Source organism: Pleurodeles waltl, chromosome 9, assembly GCF_031143425.1.
Source record: "Pleurodeles waltl isolate 20211129_DDA chromosome 9, aPleWal1.hap1.20221129, whole genome shotgun sequence".
NCBI lineage: Eukaryota > Metazoa > Chordata > Amphibia > Caudata > Salamandridae > Pleurodeles > Pleurodeles waltl.
Window position 1 is genome coordinate 1,174,807,222 of NC_090448.1, and position 23,103 is coordinate 1,174,830,324.

The window sequence follows — 23,103 nt, forward strand, 5'->3', positions numbered from 1 at the left end:
CAGACTCCCAGACCATATACTCTTATGGCTACCCTGCACTTACAATGTCTAAGGTTTTGTTTAGACACTGTAGGGGTACCATGCTCATGCACTGGTACCCTCACCTATGGTATAGTGCACCCTGCCTTAGGGCTGTAAGGCCTGCTAGAGGGGTGTCTTACCTATACTGCATAGGCAGTGAGAGGCTGGCATGGCACCCTGAGGGGAGTGCCATGTCGACTTACTCGTTTTGTTCTCACTAGCACACACAAGCTGGCAAGCAGGGTGTCTGTGCTGAGTGAGAGGTCTCCAGGGTGGCATAAGACATGCTGCAGCCCTTAGAGACCTTCCTTGGCATCAGGGCCCTTGGTACTAGAAGTACCAGTTACAAGGGACTTATCTGGATGCCAGGGTCTGCCAATTGTGGATACAAAAGTACAGGTTAGGGAAAGAACACTGGTGCTGGGGCCTGGTTAGCAGGCCTCAGCACACTTTCAATTGTAAACATAGCATCAGCAAAGGCAAAAAGTCAGGGGGCAACCATGCCAAGGAGGCATTTCCTTACACAACCCCCCCCCAAACGAAAGAGGATGAGACTAACCTTTCCCAAGAGAGTCTTCATTTTCTAAGTGGAAGAACCTGGAAAGGCCATCTGCATTGGCATGGGCAGTCCCAGGTCTGTGTTCCACTATAAAGTCCATTCCCTGTAGGGAGATGGACCACCTCAACAGTTTAGGATTTTCACCTTTCATTTGCATCAGCCATTTGAGAGGTCTGTGGTCAGTTTGAACTAGGAAGTGAGTCCCAAAGAGGTATGGTCTCAGCTTCTTCAGGGACCAAACCACAGCAAAGGCCTCCCTCTCAATGGCACTCCAACGCTGCTCCCTGGGGAGTAACCTCCTGCTAATGAAAGCAACAGGCTGGTCACGGCCATCATCATTTGTTTGGGACAAAACTGCCCCTATCCCATGTTCAGAGGCATCAGTCTGCACAATGAACTGCTTAGAATAATCTGGAGCTTTTAGAACTGGTGCTGAGCACATTGCTTGTTTCAGGGTGTCAAAGGCCTGTTGGCATTCTACAGTCCAGTTCACTTTCTTGGGCATTTTCTTGGAGGTGAGATCAGTGAGGGCTGTCACAATGGATCCATATCCCTTCACAAACCTCCTGTAATACCCAGTCAAGCCAAGGAATGCCCTGACTTGAGTCTGGGTTTTTGGAGCTACCCAGTCCAGAATAGTCTGGATCTTGGGTTGGAGTGGCTGAACTTGGCCTCCACCTACAAGGTGGCCCAAGTAAACCACAGTTCCCTGCCCTATCTGGCATTTGGATGCCTTGATAGAGAGGCCTGCAGATTGCAGAGCCTTCAAAACCTTCTTCAGGTGGACCAGGTGATCCTGCCAGGTGGAGCTAAAGACAGCAATATCATCAAGATAAGCTGTGCTAAAGGACTCCAAGCCAGCAAGGACTTGATTCACCAACCTTTGGAAGGTGGCAGGGGCATTCTTTAAACCAAAGGGCATAACAGTAAACTGATAATGCCCATCAGGTGTGGAGAATGCTGTTTTCTCTTTTGCTCCAGGTGCCATTTTTATTTGCCAGTACCCTGCTGTCAAGTCAAAGGTACTTAAGAATTTGGCAGCACCTAATTTATCTATGAGCTCATCAGCTCTTGGAATTGGATGAGCATCTGTCTTGGTGACAGAATTGAGCCCTCTGTAGTCCACACAAAACCTCATCTCTTTCTTTCCATCTTTGGTGTGAGGTTTGGGGACTAAGACCACTGGGCTAGCCCAGGGGCTGTCAGAGCGCTCAATTACTCCCAATTCCAGCATCTTGTGGACTTCCACCTTGATGCTTTCCTTAACATGGTCAGATTGTCTAAAGATTTTGTTCTTGACAGGCATGCTGTCTCCTGTGTCCACATCATGGGTACACAGGTGTGTCTGACCAGGGGTTAAGGAGAAGAGTTCAGGAAACTGTTGTAGGACTCTCCTACAATCAGCTTGCTGTTGGCCAGAGAGGGTGTCTGAGTAGATCACTCCATCTACTGTGCCATCTTTTGGGTCTGATGACAGAAGATCAGGGAGAGGTTCACTCTCTGCCTCCTGATCCTCATCTGTTACCATCAACAGATTCACATCAGCCCTGTCATGGAAGAGTTTAAGGCGGTTCACATGGATCACCCTCTTGGGGCTCCTGCTTGTGCCCAGGTCCACCAGGTAGGTGACCTGACTCTTCCTTTCTAGCACTGGGTAAGGGCCACTCCATTTGTCCTGGAGTGCCCTGGGAGCCACAGGCTCCAGAACCCAGACTTTCTGCCCTGGTTGGAACTCAACCAGTGCAGCCTTTTGGTCATACCAAAACTTCTGGAGCTGTTGGCTGGCCTCAAGGTTTTTGGTTGCCTTTTCCATGTACTCTGCCATTCTAGAGCGAAGGCCAAGTACATAGTCCACTATGTCTTGTTTAGGCTCATGGAGAGGTCTCTCCCAGCCTTCTTTAACAAGAGCAAGTGGTCCTCTTACAGGATGACCAAACAGAAGTTCAAAGGGTGAGAATCCTACTCCCTTCTGTGGCACCTCTCTGTAAGCGAAAAGCAGACATGGCAAGAGGACATCCCATCTCCTTTTGAGTTTTTCTGGGAGCCCCATGATCATGCCCTTTAATGTCTTGTTGAATCTCTCAACTAAGCCATTAGTTTGTGGATGGTAAGGTGTAGTGAATTTATAAGTCACTCCACACTCATTCCACATATGTTTCAGGTATGCTGACATGAAGTTGGTACCTCTGTCAGATACCACCTCCTTAGGGAAACCCACTCTGGTAAAGATACCAATGAGGGCCTTGGCTACTGCAGGGGCAGTAGTCGACCTAAGGGGAATAGCTTCAGGATACCTGGTAGCATGATCCACTACTACCAGGATATACATATTTCCTGAGGCTGTGGGAGGTTCCAGTGGACCAACTATGTCCACACCCACTCTTTCAAAGGGGACCCCCACCACTGGAAGTGGAATGAGGGGGGCCTTTGGGTGCCCACCTGTCTTACCACTGGCTTGACAGGTGGGGCAGGAGAGGCAAAACTCCTTGACCATGTTGGACATATTGGGCCAGTAGAAGTGGTTGACTAACCTCTCCCACGTCTTGGTTTGTCCCAAATGTCCAGCAAGGGGAATGTCATGGGCCAATGTTAGGATGAACTCTCTGAACAGCTGAGGCACTACCACTCTCCTAGTGGCACCAGGTTTGGGGTCTCTGGCCTCAGTGTACAGGAGTCCATCTTCCCAATAGACCCTGTGTGTTCCACTTTTCTTGCCCTTGGACTCTTCAGCAGCTTGCTGCCTAAGGCCTTCAAGAGAGGGACAGGTTTCTTGTCCCTTACACAGCTCCTCCCTTGAGGGTCCCCCTGGGCCTAAGAGCTCAACCTGATAAGGTTCAAGCTCCAAAGGCTCAGTTCCCTCAGAGGGCAGAACTTCTTCCTGAGAAGAGAGGTTCCCTTTCTTTTGCTGTGTTGCAGTTGGTTTCCCAACTGACTTTCCTGTTCTCTTGGTAGGCTGGGCCATTCTTCCAGACTCCAGCTCTACTTGTTCACCCTGTGCCTTGCATTGTGCTCTTGTTTTCACACACACCAGTTCAGGGATACCCAGCATTGCTGCATGGGTTTTTAGTTCTACCTCAGCCCATGCTGAGGACTCCAGGTCATTTCCAAGCAGACAGTCCACTGGGATATTTGAGGAGACCACCACCTGTTTCAGGCCATTGACCCCTCCCCATTCTAAAGTAACCATTGCCATGGGATGTACTTTTCTCTGATTGTCAGCGTTGGTGACTGTGTAAGTTTTTCCAGTCAGGTATTGGCCAGGGGAAACCAGTTTCTCTGCCACCATGGTGACACTGGCACCTGTATCCCTCAGGCCCTCTATTCTAGTCCCATTAATTAAGAGTTGCTGTCTGTATTTTTGCATGTTAGGCGGCCAGACAGCTAGTGTGGCTAAATCCACCCCACCCTCAGAAACTAGAGTAGCTTCAGTGTGGACCCTGATTTGCTCTGGGCACACTGTTGATCCCACTTGGAGACTAGCCATACCAGTGTTACCTGGATGGGAGTTTGGAGTGGAACCTTTCTTGGGACAGGCCTTGTCTCCAGTTTGGTGTCCATGCTGTTTACAGCTATGACACCAGGCCTTTTTGGGATCAAAGTTTTTACCCTTGTACCCGTTGTTTTGTGAAGAGGCTCTGGGCCCACCCTCCTGTGCAGGTTTTTGGGGGCCTGTAGAAGACTCTTTACTATTTTTAGTTTTGGTTGTCTCATCACCCTTCCCCTGGGGAGTCTTTGTGACCCCTTTCTTTTGGTCACCCCCTGTTGAAGTCTTGGACACCCTTGTCTTGACCCAATGGTCCGCCTTCTTTCCCAATTCTTGGGGAGAAATTGGTCCTAGGTCTACCAGATGCTGATGCAGTTTATCATTGAAACAATTACTTAACAGGTGTTCTTTCACAAATAAATTGTACAGCCCATCATAATTACTTACACCACTGCCTTGAATCCAACCATCTAGTGTTTTCACTGAGTAGTCAACAAAGTCAACCCAGGTCTGGCTCGAGGATTTTTGAGCCCCCCTGAACCTAATCCTGTACTCCTCAGTGGAGAATCCAAAGCCCTCAATCAGGGTACCCTTCATGAGGTCATAAGATTCTGCATCTTTTCCAGAGAGTGTGAGGAGTCTATCCCTACACTTTCCAGTGAACATTTCCCAAAGGAGAGCACCCCAGTGAGATCTGTTCACTTTTCTGGTTACACAAGCCCTCTCAAAAGCTGTGAACCACTTGGTGATGTCATCACCATCTTCAAATTTTGTCACAATCCCTTTGGGGATTTTTAACATGTCAGGAGAATCTCTGACCCTATTTATATTGCTGCCACCATTGATGGGTCCTAGGCCCATCTCTTGTCTTTCCCTTTCTATGGCTAGGAGCTGTCTCTCTAAAGCCAATCTTTTGGCCATCCTGGCTAACAGGAGGTCATCTTCACTGAGAGCATCCTCAGTGATTTCAGAAATGTGGGACCCTCCTGTGAGGGACTCACTATTTCTGACTAACACAGTTGGAGACAGGACTTGAGGGGTCCTGTTCTCCCTATTTAGGACTGGAGGAGGGACATTGGCCTCCAAGTCACTAATTTCTTCCTCTGTGAGGTCATCATCAGAGGGGTTGGCTTTTTCAAACTCTGCCAACAGCTCCTGGAGCTGAATTTTGGTAGGTCTGGAGCCAATGGTTATTTTTTTGATATTACAGAGAGACCTTAGCTCCCTCATCTTAAGATGGAGGTAAGGTGTGGTGTCGAGTTCCACCACATTCATCTCTGTATCAGACATTATTTTGCTAAGAGTTGGAAGACTTTTTAAAGAATCTAAAACTGTTTCTAGAATCTAATTTCAAACTTTTAACAAACTTTTAAACTCTAAAAGACAATGCTAAACAGGGACTTAACACACAAGGCCCTAGCAGGACTTTTAAGAATTTAGAAAAATTTCAAATTGCAAAAATGAATTTCTAATGACAATTTTGGAATTTGTCGTGTGATCAGGTATTGGCTGAGTAGTCCAGCAAATGCAAAGTCTTGTACCCCACCGCTGATCCACCAATGTAAGAAGTTGGCTCTGTATGTGCTATTTCAAAGTAAGGAATAGCATGCACAGAGTCCAAGGGTTCCCCTTAGAGGTAAAATAGTGGTAAAAATAGATAATACTAATGCTCTATTTTGTGGTAGTGTGGTCGAGCAGTAGGCTTATCCAAGGAGTAGTGTTAAGCATTTGTTGTACATACACATAGACAATAAATGAGGTACACACACTCAGAGACAAATCCAGCCAATAGGTTTTTATATAGAAAAATATCTTTTCTTAGTTTATTTTAAGAACCACAGGTTCAAGTTCTACATGTAATATCTCATTCGAAAGGTATTGCAGGTAAGTACTTTAGGAACTTCAAATCATCAAAATTGCATGTATACTTTTCGAGTTATTCACAAATAGCTGTTTTAAAAGTGGACACTTAGTGCAATTTTCACAGTTCCTAGGGGAGGTAAGTATTTGTTAGGTTAACCAGGTAAGTAAGACACTTACAGGGCTTAGTTCTTGGTCCAAGGTAGCCCACCGTTGGGGGTTCAGAGCAACCCCAAAGTCACCACACCAGCAGCTCAGGGCCGGTCAGATGCAGAGTTCAAAGTGGTGCCCAAAACACATAGGCTAGAATGGAGAGAAGGGGGTGCCCCGGTTCCGGTCTGCTTGCAGGTAAGTACCCGCGTCTTCGGAGGGCAGACCAGGGGGGTTTTGTAGGGCACCGGGGGGGACACAAGCCCACACAGAAATTTCACCCTCAGCAGCGCGGGGGCGGCCGGGTGCAGTGTAGAAACAAGCGTCGGGTTTGTAATGGAAGTCAATGGGAGATCTAGGGATCTCTTCAGCGCTGCAGGCAGGCAAGGGGGGGGGTTCCTCGGGGAAACCTCCACTTGATCAAGGGAGAGGGACTCCTGGGGGTCACTCCTCCAGTGAAAGTCCGGTCCTTCAGGTCCTGGGGGCTGCGGGTGCAGGGTCTCTCCCAGGTGTCGGGACTTAGGATTCAAAGAGTCGCGGTCAGGGGAAGCCTCGGGATTCCCTCTGCAGGCGGCGCTGTGGGGGCTCAGGGGGGACAGGTTTTTGTACTCACAGTCTTAGAGTAGTCCTGGGGTCCCTCCTGAGGTGTTGGATCGCCACCAGCCGAGTCGGGGTCGTCGGGTGCAGTGTTGCAAGTCTCACGCTTCTTGCGGGGAGCTTGCAGGGTTCTTTAAAGCTGCTGGAAACAAAGTTGCAGCTTTTCTTGGAGCAGGTCCGCTGTCCTCGGGAGTTTCTTGTCTTTTCGAAGCCGGGGCAGTCCTCAGAGGATGTCGAGGTCGCTGGTCCCTTTGGAAGGCGTCGCTGGAGCAGGATCTTTGGAAGGCAGGAGACAGGCCGGTGAGTTTCTGGAGCCAAGGCAGTTGTCGTCTTCTGGTCTTCCTCTGCAGGGGTTTTCAGCTAGGCAGTCCTTCTTCTTGTAGTTGCAGGAATCTAATTTTCTAGGGTTCAGGGTAGCCCTTAAATACTAAATTTAAGGGCGTGTTTAGGTCTGGGGGGTTAGTAGCCAATGGCTACTAGCCCTGAGGGTGGGTACACCCTCTCTGTGCCTCCTCCCAAGGGGAGGGGGTCACAATCCTAACCCTATTGGGGGAATCCTCCATCTGCAAGATGGAGGATTTCTAAAAGTCAGAGTCACCTCAGCTCAGGACACCTTAGGGGCTGTCCTGACTGGCCAGTGACTCCTCCTTGTTGCTTTCTTTGTTCCCTCCAGCCTTGCCGCCAAAAGTGGGGGCCGTGGCCGGAGGGGGCGGGCAACTCCACTAAGCTGGAGTGCCCTGCTGGGCTGTGACAAAGGGGTGAGCCTTTGAGGCTCACCGCCAGGTGTCACAGCTCCTGCCTGGGGGAGGTGTTAGCATCTCCACCCAGTGCAGGCTTTGTTACTGGCCTCAGAGTGACAAAGGCACTCTCCCCATGGGGCCAGCAACATGTCTCTGGTGTGGCAGGCTGCTGGAACTAGTCAGCCTACACAGACAGTCGGTTAAGTTTCAGGGGGCACCTCTAAGGTGCCCTCTGTGGTGTATTTTACAATAAAATGTACACTGGCATCAGTGTGCATTTATTGTGCTGAGAAGTTTGATACCAAACTTCCCAGTTTTCAGTGTAGCCATTATGGTGCTGTGGAGTTCGTGTTTGACAGACTCCCAGACCATATACTCTTATGGCTACCCTGCACTTACAATGTCTAAGGTTTTGTTTAGACACTGTAGGGGTACCATGCTCATGCACTGGTACCCTCACCTATGGTATAGTGCACCCTGCCTTAGGGCTGTAAGGCCTGCTAGAGGGGTGTCTTACCTATACTGCATAGGCAGTGAGAGGCTGGCATGGCACCCTGAGGGGAGTGCCATGTCGACTTACTCGTTTTGTTCTCACTAGCACACACAAGCTGGCAAGCAGTGTGTCTGTGCTGAGTGAGAGGTCTCCAGGGTGGCATAAGACATGCTGCAGCCCTTAGAGACCTTCCTTGGCATCAGGGCCCTTGGTACTAGAAGTACCAGTTACAAGGGACTTATCTGGATGCCAGGGTCTGCCAATTGTGGATACAAAAGTACAGGTTAGGGAAAGAACACTGGTGCTGGGGCCTGGTTAGCAGGCCTCAGCACACTTTCAATTGTAAACATAGCATCAGCAAAGGCAAAAAGTCAGGGGGCAACCATGCCAAGGAGGCATTTCCTTACATCCGCCCTTTGTTTACATTTTTGCTGTTCCACCATAGAAGCGAGAGGTATGTTTGGCGGTCTACCAACACCAGATTTTGAAGTTGACCCTGTGCCTGTGACCATTGTGATGCTAGACACTGTTGTAAGGGTCGCATGTGTAGTCTTGCGTTTGGGACAATGGCTATGCATGATGACATCATGCCTAGAAGTTTTAGCGCAAATCTTGCTTGTATCTTTTGGTTTGGAGACATAGCACTTATTAGCTTGTGGAATGCCTGCACTCTTTGTGGACTTGGAGTGGCAATTCCTTTTGATGTGTTGATGGTTGCTCCTAGATATTGTTGTGTTTGACACGGTTCTAGGTGTGATTTTGTGTAGTTGATGGAAAACCCCAGTTTGTGAAGGGTTTGTATGACAAAAGTGGTGTCGTTTGCGCATTGTTTTACTGTGTTGTTTTTGATTAGCCAGTCGTCTAGGTAAGGGAACACATGTATCTGTTGTCTCCTGATGTGTGCTGCTACCACTGCTAGACATTTTGTGAACACTCTTGGTGCAGTTGTTATTCCGAATGGCAACACCTTGAATTGGTAATGTATTCCTTTGAATACGAACCGTAGGTACTTTCTGTGAGAAGGGTGTATTGGTATATGAAAGTACGCATCCTTTAGGTCCAATGTGGTCATGTAATCTTGCTGTTTGAGCAGTGGAATGATGTCTTGTAGTGTGACCATGTGAAAATGGTCCGATATGATGTAGGTATTTAGTGTCCTGAGATCTAATATTGGTCTCAATGTTTCGTCTCTTTTTGGAATTAGAAAGTACAGGGAGTAAACTCCTGTGTTTTTTTGTTGTACTGGTACTAATTCTATTGCATCTTTTTGCAGTAGTGATTGAACTTCTAGTCCTAAAAGTTCTAAATGTTGTTGTGACATTTTGCGTGTTTTGGGGGGGATGTTTGGTGGGAAGTTGTGGAATTCTATGCAATAGCCATGTTGGATTATTGCTAATACCCAATTGTCTGTTGTAATTTGTTGCCAAGATTGGTAGAATTGGCTTAGTCTTCCCCCCACTGGTGTTGAGTGAAGGGGTTGCGTGACTTGAAAGTCACTGTTTAGGTGGAGGTGTTTTTGGAGTCTGGAATCTTCCCCTACTCCTTGGGAATTGACCCCCCCGATATCCCCTGAAACCTCCCCTTTGGAAGGAACCCTGATATGGTGTGGTTCTTGATTGTTGGCTGGTGGTGTCTGTGGGTTGGCCACGAAACCCCCCTCTAAATGGAGTTTTTCTGAAAGAGCCTCTGCTCTGCGGGGAGTAGAGTGCGCCCATGGCTTTGGCCGTGTCTGTGTCCTTTTTAAGTTTTTCAATGGCTGTATCCACTTCAGAGCCAAACAGTTGTTTCTCGTTGAAGGGCATATTAAGGACAGCCTGCTGGATTTCAGGTTTGAAGCCTGAAGTGCGTAGCCAAGCGTGTCTCCTTATGGTGACAGCAGTGTTGACTGTTCTTGCTGCAGTATCGGCTGCGTCTAGTGAAGAGCGGATTTGATTGTTTGAGATCGTTTGTCCCTCTTCCACTATTTGCTGCGCCCTTTTTTGGTATTCCTGGGGAAGATGGTCTACGAGAAGTTGCATCTCGTCCCAGTGTGCGCGGTCATATCTGGCCAGCAGCGCTTGTGAATTTGCGATGCGCCACTGGTTGGCTGCCTGTGATGCCACTCTTTTCCCTGCGGCGTCAAATTTTCGGCTTTCTTTGTCCGGAGGTGGGGCGTCGCCAGATGTATGTGAATTTGCTCTTTTGCGAGCTGCCCCTACTACCACAGAGTCGGGTGGTAACTGCGAAGTAATAAACACTGGGTCTGTGGGTGGTGGTTTGTATTTCTTATCCACCCTTGGGGTGATGGCTCTTTATTTTACGGGCTCCTCAAAAATTTGTTTTGCGTGCCGTAACATCCCTGGTAGCATTGGGAGACATTGATATTGGCTATGTGTAGCCGAGAGGGTGTTAAATAAAAAATCATCCTCTATAGGATCGGAATGCAGTTGGACATTGTGGAAGTCTGCAGCCCTAGCCACCAGTTGCGAGTAGGAGGTACTGTCCTCTGGCGGTGACGGCTTTGTGGGGTATGACTCGGGATCATTGTCCGGCACTGGGGTGTCATACAGGTCCCAAGCGTCTTGATCCTGATCGTCATGACTTATGGTAGTTTGCGCTGGTGAGTGCATTTGTGGCGGTGTTTGTGCCGGCGATGCCTGTGGTGGAGAGGGCGGAGGCGTGACTTTTTTAACCACTTTGGCTTGTGGTTGTGCGTCATCCTTTGGAAGTCCGATCCTTCTTTTCCTCATGATTGGGGGAAGGGTTGATATCTTCCCTGTATCTTGCTGGATGCACAGTCTCTTTTGTGTGTAGTCCGATTCTACACTTTGGAGCTCTTGTCCAAATTTGTGCATTTGGCCACTTAGTCCATGTTCCTCTGAGTAGGATGAAGGTGTGGTATTTTTCGGCGCCGAGAGAGAATCTTTTTTCGGTTTCGGCACCGACAGAATTTTTGTTCCTTTCGGCATGGATTCTCGGTGCCGATATCTTGTTTTTGTCTCTCGGAGCCGCTTTCTCGGCTCCGAGGTTGCTCCATGGCGGTCCCTCGACCGGAGTCGGGTGTCTTCGCTATGGGCGTGCCCTTTTTCGGCCCCTTCGACGGGTTGCCTGATTTATGGGTTGAGCCATGGCCTGTTGGCAGTGGCGTCCCCTGGGCTTTTGGTTTGTCGATGGATTTACTTTTCGACGTCTTACTCCCAGTTTGTTGCTGTTGTTCGACGTCGGAGTCTCCGGATTCTGATTCCGGAACCGAGAATGTTTCCTCTTCGTCGTCGAAACGTTGTTTTGTCGACGTGGACGCCATTTGGTGACGCCTGGCTCTTCGGTCCCGGAGTGTTTTTCTGGACCGGAAGGCTCGACAGGCTTCACAGGTATCCTCCTTGTGCTCGGGGGACAAGCACAAGTTACAGACCAAGTGCTGATCTGTATAAGGATACTTACTGTGACATTTTGGGCAGAAACGAAACGGGGTCCGTTCCATCGGCTTCGATGTCGCACGCGGTCGGGCCGACCAGGCCCCGATGGGGGATCGAAACTGCCCCAAAGTCTTCCGATGATCGGTGTCGATGTACCTAACTATCCCGATACCGAACGGAACAATACCGACGCTTTCTTCCGAGATTCTGACTGACTTTCCGAACCGAAACACGGAGCGAAAAGGAATACGTCCGAACCAGACAGCGGAAAAAAACAATCTAAGATGGAGTCGACGCCCATGCGCAATGGAGCCGAAGAGGGAGGAGTCCTTCGGTCCCGTGACCAAAAACACTTCTTCGAAGAAAAACAACTTGTAATACTCCGAGCCCAACACCAGGCAGCGGACTGTGCCACACATGTGTATCTGCAGCAACAGATGCCATCGAACATAACGTTTCAGCATCTTGATTTTTATACTTTTATGTCTGAACAAACGCATATGAAGGTAATCCCAGCAACCTTTCCATCACGACTTGACTACTGTGATGCGTTATATTTGAGCCTACCCACTATGGCAATAACCTACTTGCAGAAAATTCAAAACGGTGCTGCAAGATTGCTCGCAGGTGCGTAGCGCAATGAGCCTGCTTCTCCTATACTGAAAACTTTACACAGGTTGCCTTTTGATAAAATAATTCAGTTTAAAACTATGTGTATGGTTCAAAAACCGTAGTACAAGCTGGGCCGGAAATAGTAACTGAAAAAATTCAGGCTTGTCAAACTTTACTGTCTGCAAACACCTTCTTGTTTACAGTTCCCGGAATAAACGTGAGGCACAATCTTCTCTTTTTTGGCTTCCAAATTATGGAAAACATTCAAAAATTTTAGGATGTATTTTTCAGTAGTCTCTTAGACCCAGGACAATCTTTTCAGGGTAACAGGTGAGCTTTATAAAAACTTACCATCAGTCCTGGGTCATTATCCCAAACCAAGCTAGAGCACTTTTTAAAACTGCAGCATGCTTCTTGTAGGACTTTTAGGCTAAGGAAGGGAGAAGACGTATGGAATATCCTTCCACTCTCAAGTTTAAGGCACTTTAAAAAATGTTTTCGTTTATTTTAGGAACTAAACTTGTTAAAAAGATATAAAAAGATTTTTAAAAAACTAAGAAAAACAACAAAATCTTATCAAATAACATGTAATGTCCTAAAGGAAGTGTAGACTATAACAAATCTGCTAAAATCTTTGACTAAGCGGTAACATGCAACAGGTCAATAAACACAAGGGGATGTCTTCAGAGCAACCTCAAGAAAACAACTTCCACTCCGGTTAAAAAAAAAAAAAAAAAAAAAAAACTATTTGGGAGCTGCTATACACATCAGGAAAGAAAAAGTGTTTACTTCAGTGTAGGGTATTACCTATCCTGGACAAATGCCAACTCTTGAGTAATGTGAAGAAGTCTGGATCCTTCTCTGGGGCATCCGTACTTCTTAATTAGGGTATTAGGAATTTTTCCTCCACACCATCCAATAAACCTGGTCCCAACAGCCGCAACACATTCTGAGCTTTGATTGAAAGAGTTTCCAAAAGGTATATTTAGCTTGGTAGCTCCACTAGTCAAGACCTCATGGAAAGGGGTGATATAATCTATAGGTGAGACATGGCTGGGGCTTAGTCATGTAAGAGGAACTTGTATCATTCATATCCTAAGAGTTTTCTGAACCAGTGAGAGGTTCTGTCTCCTGCTTTCTTCTGGGGTGCAAACTATACCCCATGCTGAGGATTGAGGTCTTACGAGGAGATAAAGCTAGTCTCCTGCTTTATCCCACTGGAGACAAAGATGTAGTCGTGGACAACAATCTGTTGGTGACAAATGCATGGGCTGCAAGAGGGTTTGCAAATGGAATGAAGGGTCTTAGAGGCCTTACCAGTAGTGGATGGGGAATTCTCAGTAACGGGCATTTAAGAGGCGTGATGAGGCCTTGAGATGGATTCTGGTGCAAGTCACCTTTCCTTAGGAGCTGGCGAAAGCAAGATGTAGGAAAGTTCGGGGATGCAGGGTTAGCCCTTGCAGAGTACCGAAATATTGTTAGGACTACTGAGAGTGGTGATGGTGTTGATGTTGCAGTGACCTGCATCAACGCTGACTGAGTGCGGCATCACCATTCTGGATTTCTTTAATGGGAAACAAGATGGCTAGTCAAACAGGGTTTCTTTTATGGCAAGGGTGACTGTTGGGTGTGATTCAATAGTGATGTGGCTTTATAGGTGGGTGATCAATGTCTCTCTGAAGTTGACAGAGACCAAAGAACCTATTGCTTGCGCAGTTGCCAAATATTTACACTGCAACTGGAGTATCAGATCGACATTGTTGCGGTTGCAGTGGCAGGTCGGCTCACGGGTCTGAGGTACTACACAATTAGGTAGCACCCATGCTGAAGGGGTTGTCTGCCATAGATTTTCCACACATCTCCGGGTACTGAGACTAACTAATTTCTACTACACCCCCACGTCGTATGATTATACCTGGCTAGCTAAGGCATTCACCTTGTATCATACTTTGGTTCTACCCTGATGGTTTATATACTTCTACTTATTTATAGAAGATTTTATAACCTATTATCAAATCTGTGTAATATATGATTGCTGCTCTTAAATTGGACCGACTAGATTATGTCAAACCGAATAAATTATTGGATTGGACAGTGGCACTGCACTTGCTGAGCAGCCAATCTTTATGAAACTGATATCTTGTTGTTGAGGCCTGCTCGCTATGGTGTTGATGACATCAAACACGCTTTGAACAGACAGCAGGTTGGTGCAGATGCTTTCGACATCAATAACTTTTATGTCCTTCTTGAAATTATCCATATCGTTCTACCTTCTCTTCTTGGACCTTCCTCTTGGGGAGCCTTCCTCAGCCATTGTAGTCATCTTAGAGGGCGCCAGAGAGAATCTTTGCTTGACAATCTCTTTTGCTACCCTGTCCTGAACCATCCCTCGGATTCTTGATCTTCTGAGGTTTTCAACGGCCTTCTCAACACTTGGGAAAACGTCACATTCTTTCACTGAATGTGAGGCAGGAGGCGCATCATACAGGCCTCTTGTGAATTAGAGATCGACTTCCTATTGCCACAGGGGTGCTGCTTCTTAATGGCAGAAGGCCTTCTTACTGAAACAAAGTGTCAGCCAAAAGGTAAATATCACCCAGTATCAGGACTTGAAAGACATTGAGTGCAAGCGGAAAGCCTGAAGAATTGACTGGTATTACTAAAAAAAAAAAAAAAAAAGGGGGCGAAACTCCACATATGCACCGATGTACTTTTCATAGGAGCCAGAAAAAAAAGCTCTCTCAGTGAGGTAAGTTCCAGTACAATGCACCATGGGGAGGGAAAGCTCTCCGAATCTTTAGATGGCAGTACACTATTTTCACAGTTCTCAATGTAGGCTATCAGGCTTCACCTTGCAATCGTACACTTGTATCTTTATTGCACTTCAGATATTGCAATGCAGACTTGAAATTAGCTATTTGAAGCTCAGCAATCGAGGGTCAGGAAAATCTTTTGATTCTAGGGAGTGCTGTTCAACATACTGACCCTGGCACCCTGTCTGTTTCTTAACGGACAATGCATCTACTGAAAGTGATCCAGGGCCCACGCAGGCAGCAGAGAAGTATTCCAATTTTTATTTCTATCAATGAAAAACCTACAATACAGAACACATTTATACCTTTGGGGTAATTTTCAAAATATTCAGCTGTTAATTCCTCAAAATATATTGAGTTTTTTAATTCTGTATTTTTTTTTTTTAGAGAAAAATAAATCTCTCCTATACCATCATATAGGCGGTATCTAAAGCTGGTTTAGGGTGACTATTTTAGAATATATTACCATGCTCTCTTATCAAGACTTCATACCGTTGGTTCTGTGGATTCTAATTGGAAAAGTCTGAGAAGTACAAATAAAAGAAGCCTGCTATGTATTCCTACACTCAGGCTGCATGTCATCAGCAGCTGACTAATACTCTGGTATACATTACAGCGAAAACAATGGCGTGACGTGTAGATGTGTGTTTAATATGTTTCACAGTGGAGAATGGAAAACAACTGGCATCCTATTTCTGTAACATGAAAAGTCAGTTAGTTCGAGTTAGAGCTATTAGCGTTGTGAATTCCTAACTGGACTTTTCTTGCAACATAATTTGAAAATGAAAAGAAAAACAGCTGATGTATGCAAGCCAATTCAAAGCGCCACGGCCGCCGTGAGCACGAAGGAGAGACACAAAAGGAAAAATAAGTTTGCTTGCAGTCAAATATATCGGCAATCGTGCAATTATCCATTTAACAGGGTAAACGGCAAAGGCTGTAAGAAAACCGCCCCAAGGAGGGACAAACAAAGCATTTACCAATGATGATAAAGGTTTTTGAAGGCAAGCCCACGAACAAGTGATGGGCGTGCAGTTGGCGTGGTTAAAAGCCCACAGATAGATTACAACACGTCAGAGCGCTTGCGCTCGACCTAAAAACAGATGGATTCTATACGGTGCCCACTGCATACGTAAAGCACATAATGTACTGGTTTGGCATTCATGTATTTAACATAGGTTTGAGTGGATTCAGTCTGCTCCTCCTATAATGATGTTAAAAGTGAGATCCGGTTTCCCCCTTTCCTGTACAATTATGACATTTTTCTGTTCTATTTTGACAATTTCAAAGCATTTAGTAAATGTTGCAGACAGGCCAATTCGCAAAATGAATAGTCACTTTTAAAAATAAAAAATAAAAAGTCATGACTGAAGCTGGTTCAGATAAGATTATTATTTTTTTTTTCAACCTTGACACTGTGTCCAAATAAATTTGGGCAGAAGTACTAGTCCATAAATCGGAGCCCTTTTGTGACAGAGATCATTAATTTTATAATCAATGCTAACATTGTTTAAGTCAGGTAAATCTACGTTATCTAGTAGTGATTACACATGAGCAACCATGGAAAAATACAAGCCCAGTAACTTCCCTCATTGCCAACTGATAAGTCTAATCTGCCCACTGTTTGACCCAGAGAACCACCAGCTTGAGCCCGGCTGCATAATTGGGACTACTTAAATCAAGTGCCATGTCGAAAAGGAATGAAGCTGAACCCACTAAAAGGTGTACAATTGGTGTCCTACAGGGGTCTGCAGGTGCTGAACTCATGCCAGATTTTAAGAATAACTCAACACGTTATTAAAGAGTTCAACTGAATTTCATCCTACATAGATGTCTTATTTCTACATGCAGAAACCCTGGCACAGATCTGGCCCTCCTCGACCTATGTTGGATGCCCGCTATGGAAACAAAATATGTCCTCACTCAATATTCCCTTACTGCCATGTGTACCCTTAACACTTCTGATCCAGAATAACAACTGCTTGGGATTAACAAAATAAAAGGCAAAAAGGCCTTCCCCGTGACCCCCTATCCCACCCACCTGTACCACTGGTTAAATGTCAGAGCAAAAGCATCTTGATTTGAACTAATTCCTTTTAAATATTTATCATTCTCTGAAAATGAAACCATACCATGACACCTTTTGTAAACATTTACATAAGAGTACTACATTTGATTTAATAAATGTATTTCTTATTAATAATCAAACGTCTAAGTCAGCAAAAACATTAACAAAAATTAAATGGGAGTCCCCAATGGAGTTTTCAGGATAAAAGCAGTGTCGTCCACAAACAAAAGCAGCACTGTAGATCACCTAAGTAAACTCAATGTGCAGTGTGTATTATTTCAGCAAACAGCTCTAGCAAGTGCATCAACAGAGGCCTAGAGAACAGTAAGCAAAGGACAGTGCCCCAACTAGATCTAAGAAGGATTGTGTGATTCACTAGAGGGCACATTATATGCCGCGCTCCCTCCAGCACAGACAAGCAGAACGACGGGTTCTGTCTGGGACGCCGTACTCCAGAAGATCCATCCCCAGACTAGACACTAGGTATCGATGGTGAAATACGTCTGCCATGCTGCCAAATGCTGGCAATCCTTAGCACATAGTGGCCAGAGGACAACATGACGCTGAATCTGTATTTTAGAGGACACTATCTAACATGTCTGTTCCATCCACCACCCAATGCCATCCTCCAATAAGCCACTTGCTGCCATAGGTTTGTTAGCTATATTGACTCTGAGATGAAGCCGACAGTGGCCCCACCCATTCAAGAGCCTTGCAAGGGGCTGCACCAAATCTTTAACATGCAGTTCTAACGACAACTTGTGCAGTTAACGATTATGTAAATCAAAAGCGCTATTGTCACATCACAAGATTCCAGATAGTAAACGTTGTGGGATAGCCAATGGAAACAAAGACCAGCAAAGCTGTTACCATAGACAAAACTGAGTAGACCAAAATAAATTCATCCCTGGGTGAATACAGGAAGTAGCAGTTAAAGTCCCTTCCCATCAAACAACAGATGCCACAAATTACCATTCTGATCCCCACATATATTGTCATATTTAACACAATTTAAAAAAAGAGTATATAACAAAATGAGGTTCCTTACTTGCAGTGCTCAGGACATTCCTTCCAAGTGTGTTGGTGTTGTTGTCACTGCTGCTGCGGCTTAAGTTCATGTTGTTGGTTGCATTGGTCCTTGCAATGTTGGCGACTCTGCGAACGAAGGATTCCAGGCTGGATGTCTCCCGCGAGGACAGATTGGGCACGCTGGCGCTTGAGCTCATCGGTGCCCCCGCAGCCAACAGTGAGCTGACAGACAGTCTGTTGCTGGCAGAGGAACCAAGGGGGCGCTGCGAGGCGGCTTCCTTATTGGTCAACTCCGATACGGAGCTGACGTCAGGGGAGCTGACACTCACAATGCCCATGGAGATGGCGCTCGACTCCCCAGTTGTCCTTATGACCCCATCAGGGCCAAGCTTCCTCTCTGCATTCTCGTTGTTATCTGCAGTTAAAGTGCTGGTGCTGGCGCTGGAGGAGCCGCCCATCTCAGCCTGGGCGATGGCGTCTGCAGCAGCTAAAACCACGATGGACTCATGGATGTCTGCGCCCGGAACAATGCTCTGTTCCAGGACGCTCTCGGCCCGTCGCTCCATTTTGGACGAGCTCAGGCTGATGTCACTGCTGCTGGCCACGCTGCACACCGAGCTGCTGCTGCCCTTGCGGCTGGAAGAGCCGGCGGCAGTGGTCTTGTCCACACAATTGTTTTTCACCAAGCTGCTCCATGACTGCGTCGTGCCTGAAACAGTGGATGAGACAGGTTTGGGTGATGCCGACGAATCAGGGTCGTACCCTGGGGCAAGCTTGAGGTCAAATTTTCCTTCTGCGCCCATACGGTAAGAGTTTGAGCCACCAGCATCCCAGCTGACATCAATCCAGCCTGGAAAGGGACAGGAGTATGTGAGACCCAGCAGAGAGCAGACAGGAGCGAGTCAAGACAGTACCCAACTGCGCGGGAGCAGAGTGTTTAATAGTGCCGCCGGCTCACTTGCCACGCTTCCAATCTTTACTGCCTGATACTTTCAGCTCAGAGTGAAACCAGACTTATCGTGTAATTGATGGACAAAGAGTCCCCATTCTACCATCCTCACCTGTTCCACTGAAAAGGCAGCTAGTTTGCCAGAGGCAAGACCCATGACAAACTAGCCACCTAACCCAACATAAGTCTCCACCTGCTACACGAACCCCTCAAACTCTTCTCATCCATGTGACTTCACAACATCTTCCCACTCCTTTGTGGGTTTAAGGAAAATATTCCCTTTTCATTCTCATCTTCTCCACAACTTGAAACATCACTATCCCAGAACCCCTTTAATCTCCACTTGGCACTTCGCTTTCCTTTTCCACCTCAGTAACCACATTATTCTCAAATTTCTGTAACAAACTCATATGTAACTTCAATCTCCTTGAACCATCCTCCCCCAGATACTCACTGCCTTGCACCCTTTCTATGAATCTCACTCCCCCAGATCCAAAGAACTATCCTCCCCAGGTGACCTGTGCTCTCTTTTCACCATGACAAACCCACAGCTAACACTACACAACTGGAGGAGACGAAGTAAAGCGATAGCTGGGTCAAAATGCAAAGACAGAAGCCAACGGCCACAGACTGCCCTTTTTCCCCTTCAGGAGAAAGCCGATCCTCTTATGGAGATGTCAGGCCACGGAGGAGACGCATGTCCTCAAGGGCTAAGCCACTTTCTTTACAATGCCTTCTAGGACACACAGTCGAAGCAAGAGATGAGTCCGTGTTCAATTGGTAACTAAACACCTACAAACAGGAGGCCCCATTCCTGCTCAGCCACTTGTACCAAAAGAGCCTACACACTTTCAAATGTTTTAGTGAGCCAAGAAAAGTGAGTGGATCCCAGCAAAGGGAAAGGATTAAAAGCGTAACACACAAACAAAAAAATAAGTATATTGCAAATGCTAAGCGTAGAGAGATTTGATATTAGAGCTAAAGAGTGGCAAGGGCAGAGATGTCAGAGGCAAAAGGAAAAGAAAGAAAAGTATTGAGGAATTCAATTGATTCCAGCAACAACAGCCACATCAGGCACAAAGGATCATGTAGGACAATATTTTTATTAATTTCAGAGAAGAGGCATGTTCATAGGCCAAGCAACCCAACCACATGCATGTGAAATAAACCCAACCCATGACTGCCTGGAACACTGTGCAGATCTCAAAAGGGCAGAAATGTCAACAGGCACATTTGGATGCATCTCATATCAAACTTCACAAACAAATTCAATTTCATGGGAAACCAATCAATCAGAAAAAACATTGACTAATGTGCAGTACCTAATAACATTCCACATGAGCCTTTGCATGATTGTCACAAAGCAGCAGGCCTGTTTAGAGAACCGCATAAGAATTCAGATGCACTGGAGCAGAGCAAGGATAATGGGTCCAATGGGCATTTCTTCCCCTGACCTTTCAGGAAGAGTCTTGTATCTTTGGAACATTTGTAGTCTGAGGTTGGTGACGCATGACACTTAAGCAATGGGGGGGGGGGGGGGTGGCTTAACCATGCATGACACCAGGCTAGCCCATAAAACTGGCTTCTGTGTGGCCAAAGGCTTGCCAGTTTAACAATTAGAAGGACAACATAATGTATACTGCAGCTTAAACAAAGGTCATTTGGAATTGTCATGTAGTAAGGCACCTGTTACTTACCTATAACAATCAGTTGAAGCTTGTAATTATGTAGATCACATGCTGTGAACTGTCCTGCTAACTCGTGTTGGGTTCAGGATATCACAATTCTTTTTCTACAAATTCTTTCTTCGATTCTATGTGTGCGACCATTGACTGCTAATCTCATCCCCTGAAAGTCACAATCCTGTTCTTCCACTTTAGGAAAGACAACTTAAATTGAGTAATACCTGGTTCTGCTGCATTCTTGCCTTGAGGAGGTTTGACGGCCGTTAGTGAATCTACAACACTGCACACTGTGAACCAACTGTTAAAACCAAGTAACGTTTTCCTTTTGCCGCATGTGTTCTCGTATCCCACATGCTGTGCATGGACCACAAAGCATTAACCTCTAAGCATACTGCTGCAGAAGAAAGATATTGTGTCACCTACTTCTGTTTTTTTCCCTCATATGGTTATCCAAAAAGTAATGTTTTGTGAATGGTATCTGTTCTCCTTCCAACTACCTTACAGAAGTCAGCTCAACGGGTGTTGCTCAAAAAAACTATTGTCTTGCTGTTGCAAATAGAATTCGAGTGTGGCATATGTAAAACAGAGTTTCTTTTGCTCTTGTATAAAACACTTAAATATAGATAAGAATCTATCTTGTAATACCTATCTTTGCCTTGAAATCGATGTGCAAAACTAACAAATAGTTATGTCCTCGGACATGATTTAGTATAGCAAATGCAATCCATGAGTGGCCTCATTATATTAAGTGTGTGTTGAATGATCGATGCACCATGTTGTGGATATATGAAAATTGCTGGTAATTTAATGTAGTGATTAATTTTAAGATGAAAGAAAACCTTTAGTAAGAAGCTTAGCAAAGGTCTGACCTTGGCATGCTTGTACAACGGTTAAATAAAACCACTGTCATAAGGATGTGACCACAGTATGTTTGCAAATAATGTTACATTAAAAAACACTGATTATGGCTGATGTAAAAATCAAAAGTCATTGTGTAGCACTATGCATTTTACCATTACCTTTATTGAAGATAAGATAAAATCATGACCCAGCAAAGCACTCAATTTGCAGGCAGCTACAAGGCCACAATGTATTTTAAACATTTTATAACAACTTTAAAAAGGAGACAGGAAAGAAATTACAATCTGACTGAGCACCCGAAGTGCGAGCAAAAGAACAGTTGTTTAAATTAAATTTTAAAAAAGTAAAATTTAAAAGGTACAGTTAAAAAGCGTTTTGTCAGTGACGAGTATGGAACTATTTTTAAGCAGATAAGAACAACCTGAAACATCCTTTGTGCAGTCAATCCAAGTTAAGGGAACCAATGGGTAAAAAGTGGACTGCTCCACTGCCCCTTGCTGTATGCTATGGTGGGTGAAAGCAAACAATTCAAAAGGCCAGTTAATGAATCCTGCTGATCAAAAGCCCCTCTATGTATGTATACTATGTGTATTTTTTTGGAAAACAATAGCCTGGACAGACGGTTAAGGCTAACTCAAAGGGCTGACCTAAAAACACATTACAATGTGTGTGTGTAAATCAATCCACCTTTAGGATTTTTGATGTGTCACTCTCCGACTGACAAGCTAATTTACTAACCTGCATAATAATGTCATTTTCATCAAAAACACTAACTTTAATTCTTTAGAGTTTGCGTGTCATAGCTCAAAAGGTGTCCCCACTTGAAGAGCTAGAGCAATGTTTAGATGCCAGGAAAGTGCTGGTTGGATTCTAGGAGCCTTACAGGAATGCTTTAATAACTAGAATTTTAAAAATAGAAGCATGTCACCTGTTCGTTCTTTAAGTAGGCTGCAACCTCCACAAGATGATTCATTATTAATCTATAAGCCAAACCTGACTATTGATAGGTCAACAAATATTTACTAATACACTGCACATGCAGATTAACATGTACTATAATGTATCAGTTTGCACAAGGTTTCATTTCACTTCTAGTAGTTGGTTGTCTGGCTTGTCTTACAATTTGAATTTTATATACACTGGAGGAAGTTCAAATATACCAGCTACATCTCAAGTGCCAAATTTTCAAGGTTGAGAATTAACACCGAAACTACTTGAGTGCTTAGCATATCAGGTATTACTGATAACCTGGTTAAATTTTTTTTTAAAAAGCATAAAATAACTGTCACATTGGTCTGCTGTGGTCAACACAGATGACGGAGGCCATTCCAATACTACTCCAGTACTAACCGTTTTTAGGTCTGTGCTAAACAGTGCTTGCGCTGTCTCTTCGAGACATGTTGTATATACTTTGTGGACTTCAGCCTGCTCAAAGACTTCCCATTTGTTGGCTCCATTGTCGACTTCTATTCTTTCTCCCCATTTGTCATGCCTCTTGCTCTGTTTAGCCCTCTCTGGGAGCAGGGACCAAGTACTATATCAATCCACTGGTCACCATTTTGGAAACTGTTTGAGGAACTACTTTTTTCTTTGTTGAAAAGAAATTCACAAGATCGCTCCTGTTTTCGTTCTGTTTTGCTGAGCATTCAAAGGCCAAGATCAATCGTCAGATGCTGTTTTCAAAGGACCCCTGTTCAATGCCCTCACCTTAATCCATGCTTGTTTAATTTTATTAACATGTTATTCCTGCTCGGAACCATAGGGGTTGGTTGTCTGGAGCAGGATTG

The 23,103-nt window shown here is 45.4% G+C and overlaps 1 protein-coding gene across 12 annotated transcripts in view; it reads right to left on the reverse strand.

Annotated features, from left to right (window-relative positions):
* HECTD1 (HECT domain E3 ubiquitin protein ligase 1) overlaps positions 1-23,103 on the reverse strand; it is a 352,555-nt gene that overhangs the window by 141,061 nt on the left and 188,391 nt on the right. For 7 of the 12 annotated variants that reach the window (XM_069209073.1, XM_069209081.1, XM_069209077.1 and 4 more), the window contains exon 25: positions 17,841-18,671. In XM_069209073.1, the coding sequence (XP_069065174.1) occupies positions 17,841-18,671 (831 nt within the window). The remainder of the gene's footprint in view (positions 1-17,840; positions 18,672-23,103) is intronic. The other 5 variants (XM_069209084.1, XM_069209083.1, XM_069209080.1 and 2 more) reach the window with 1 other exon arrangement.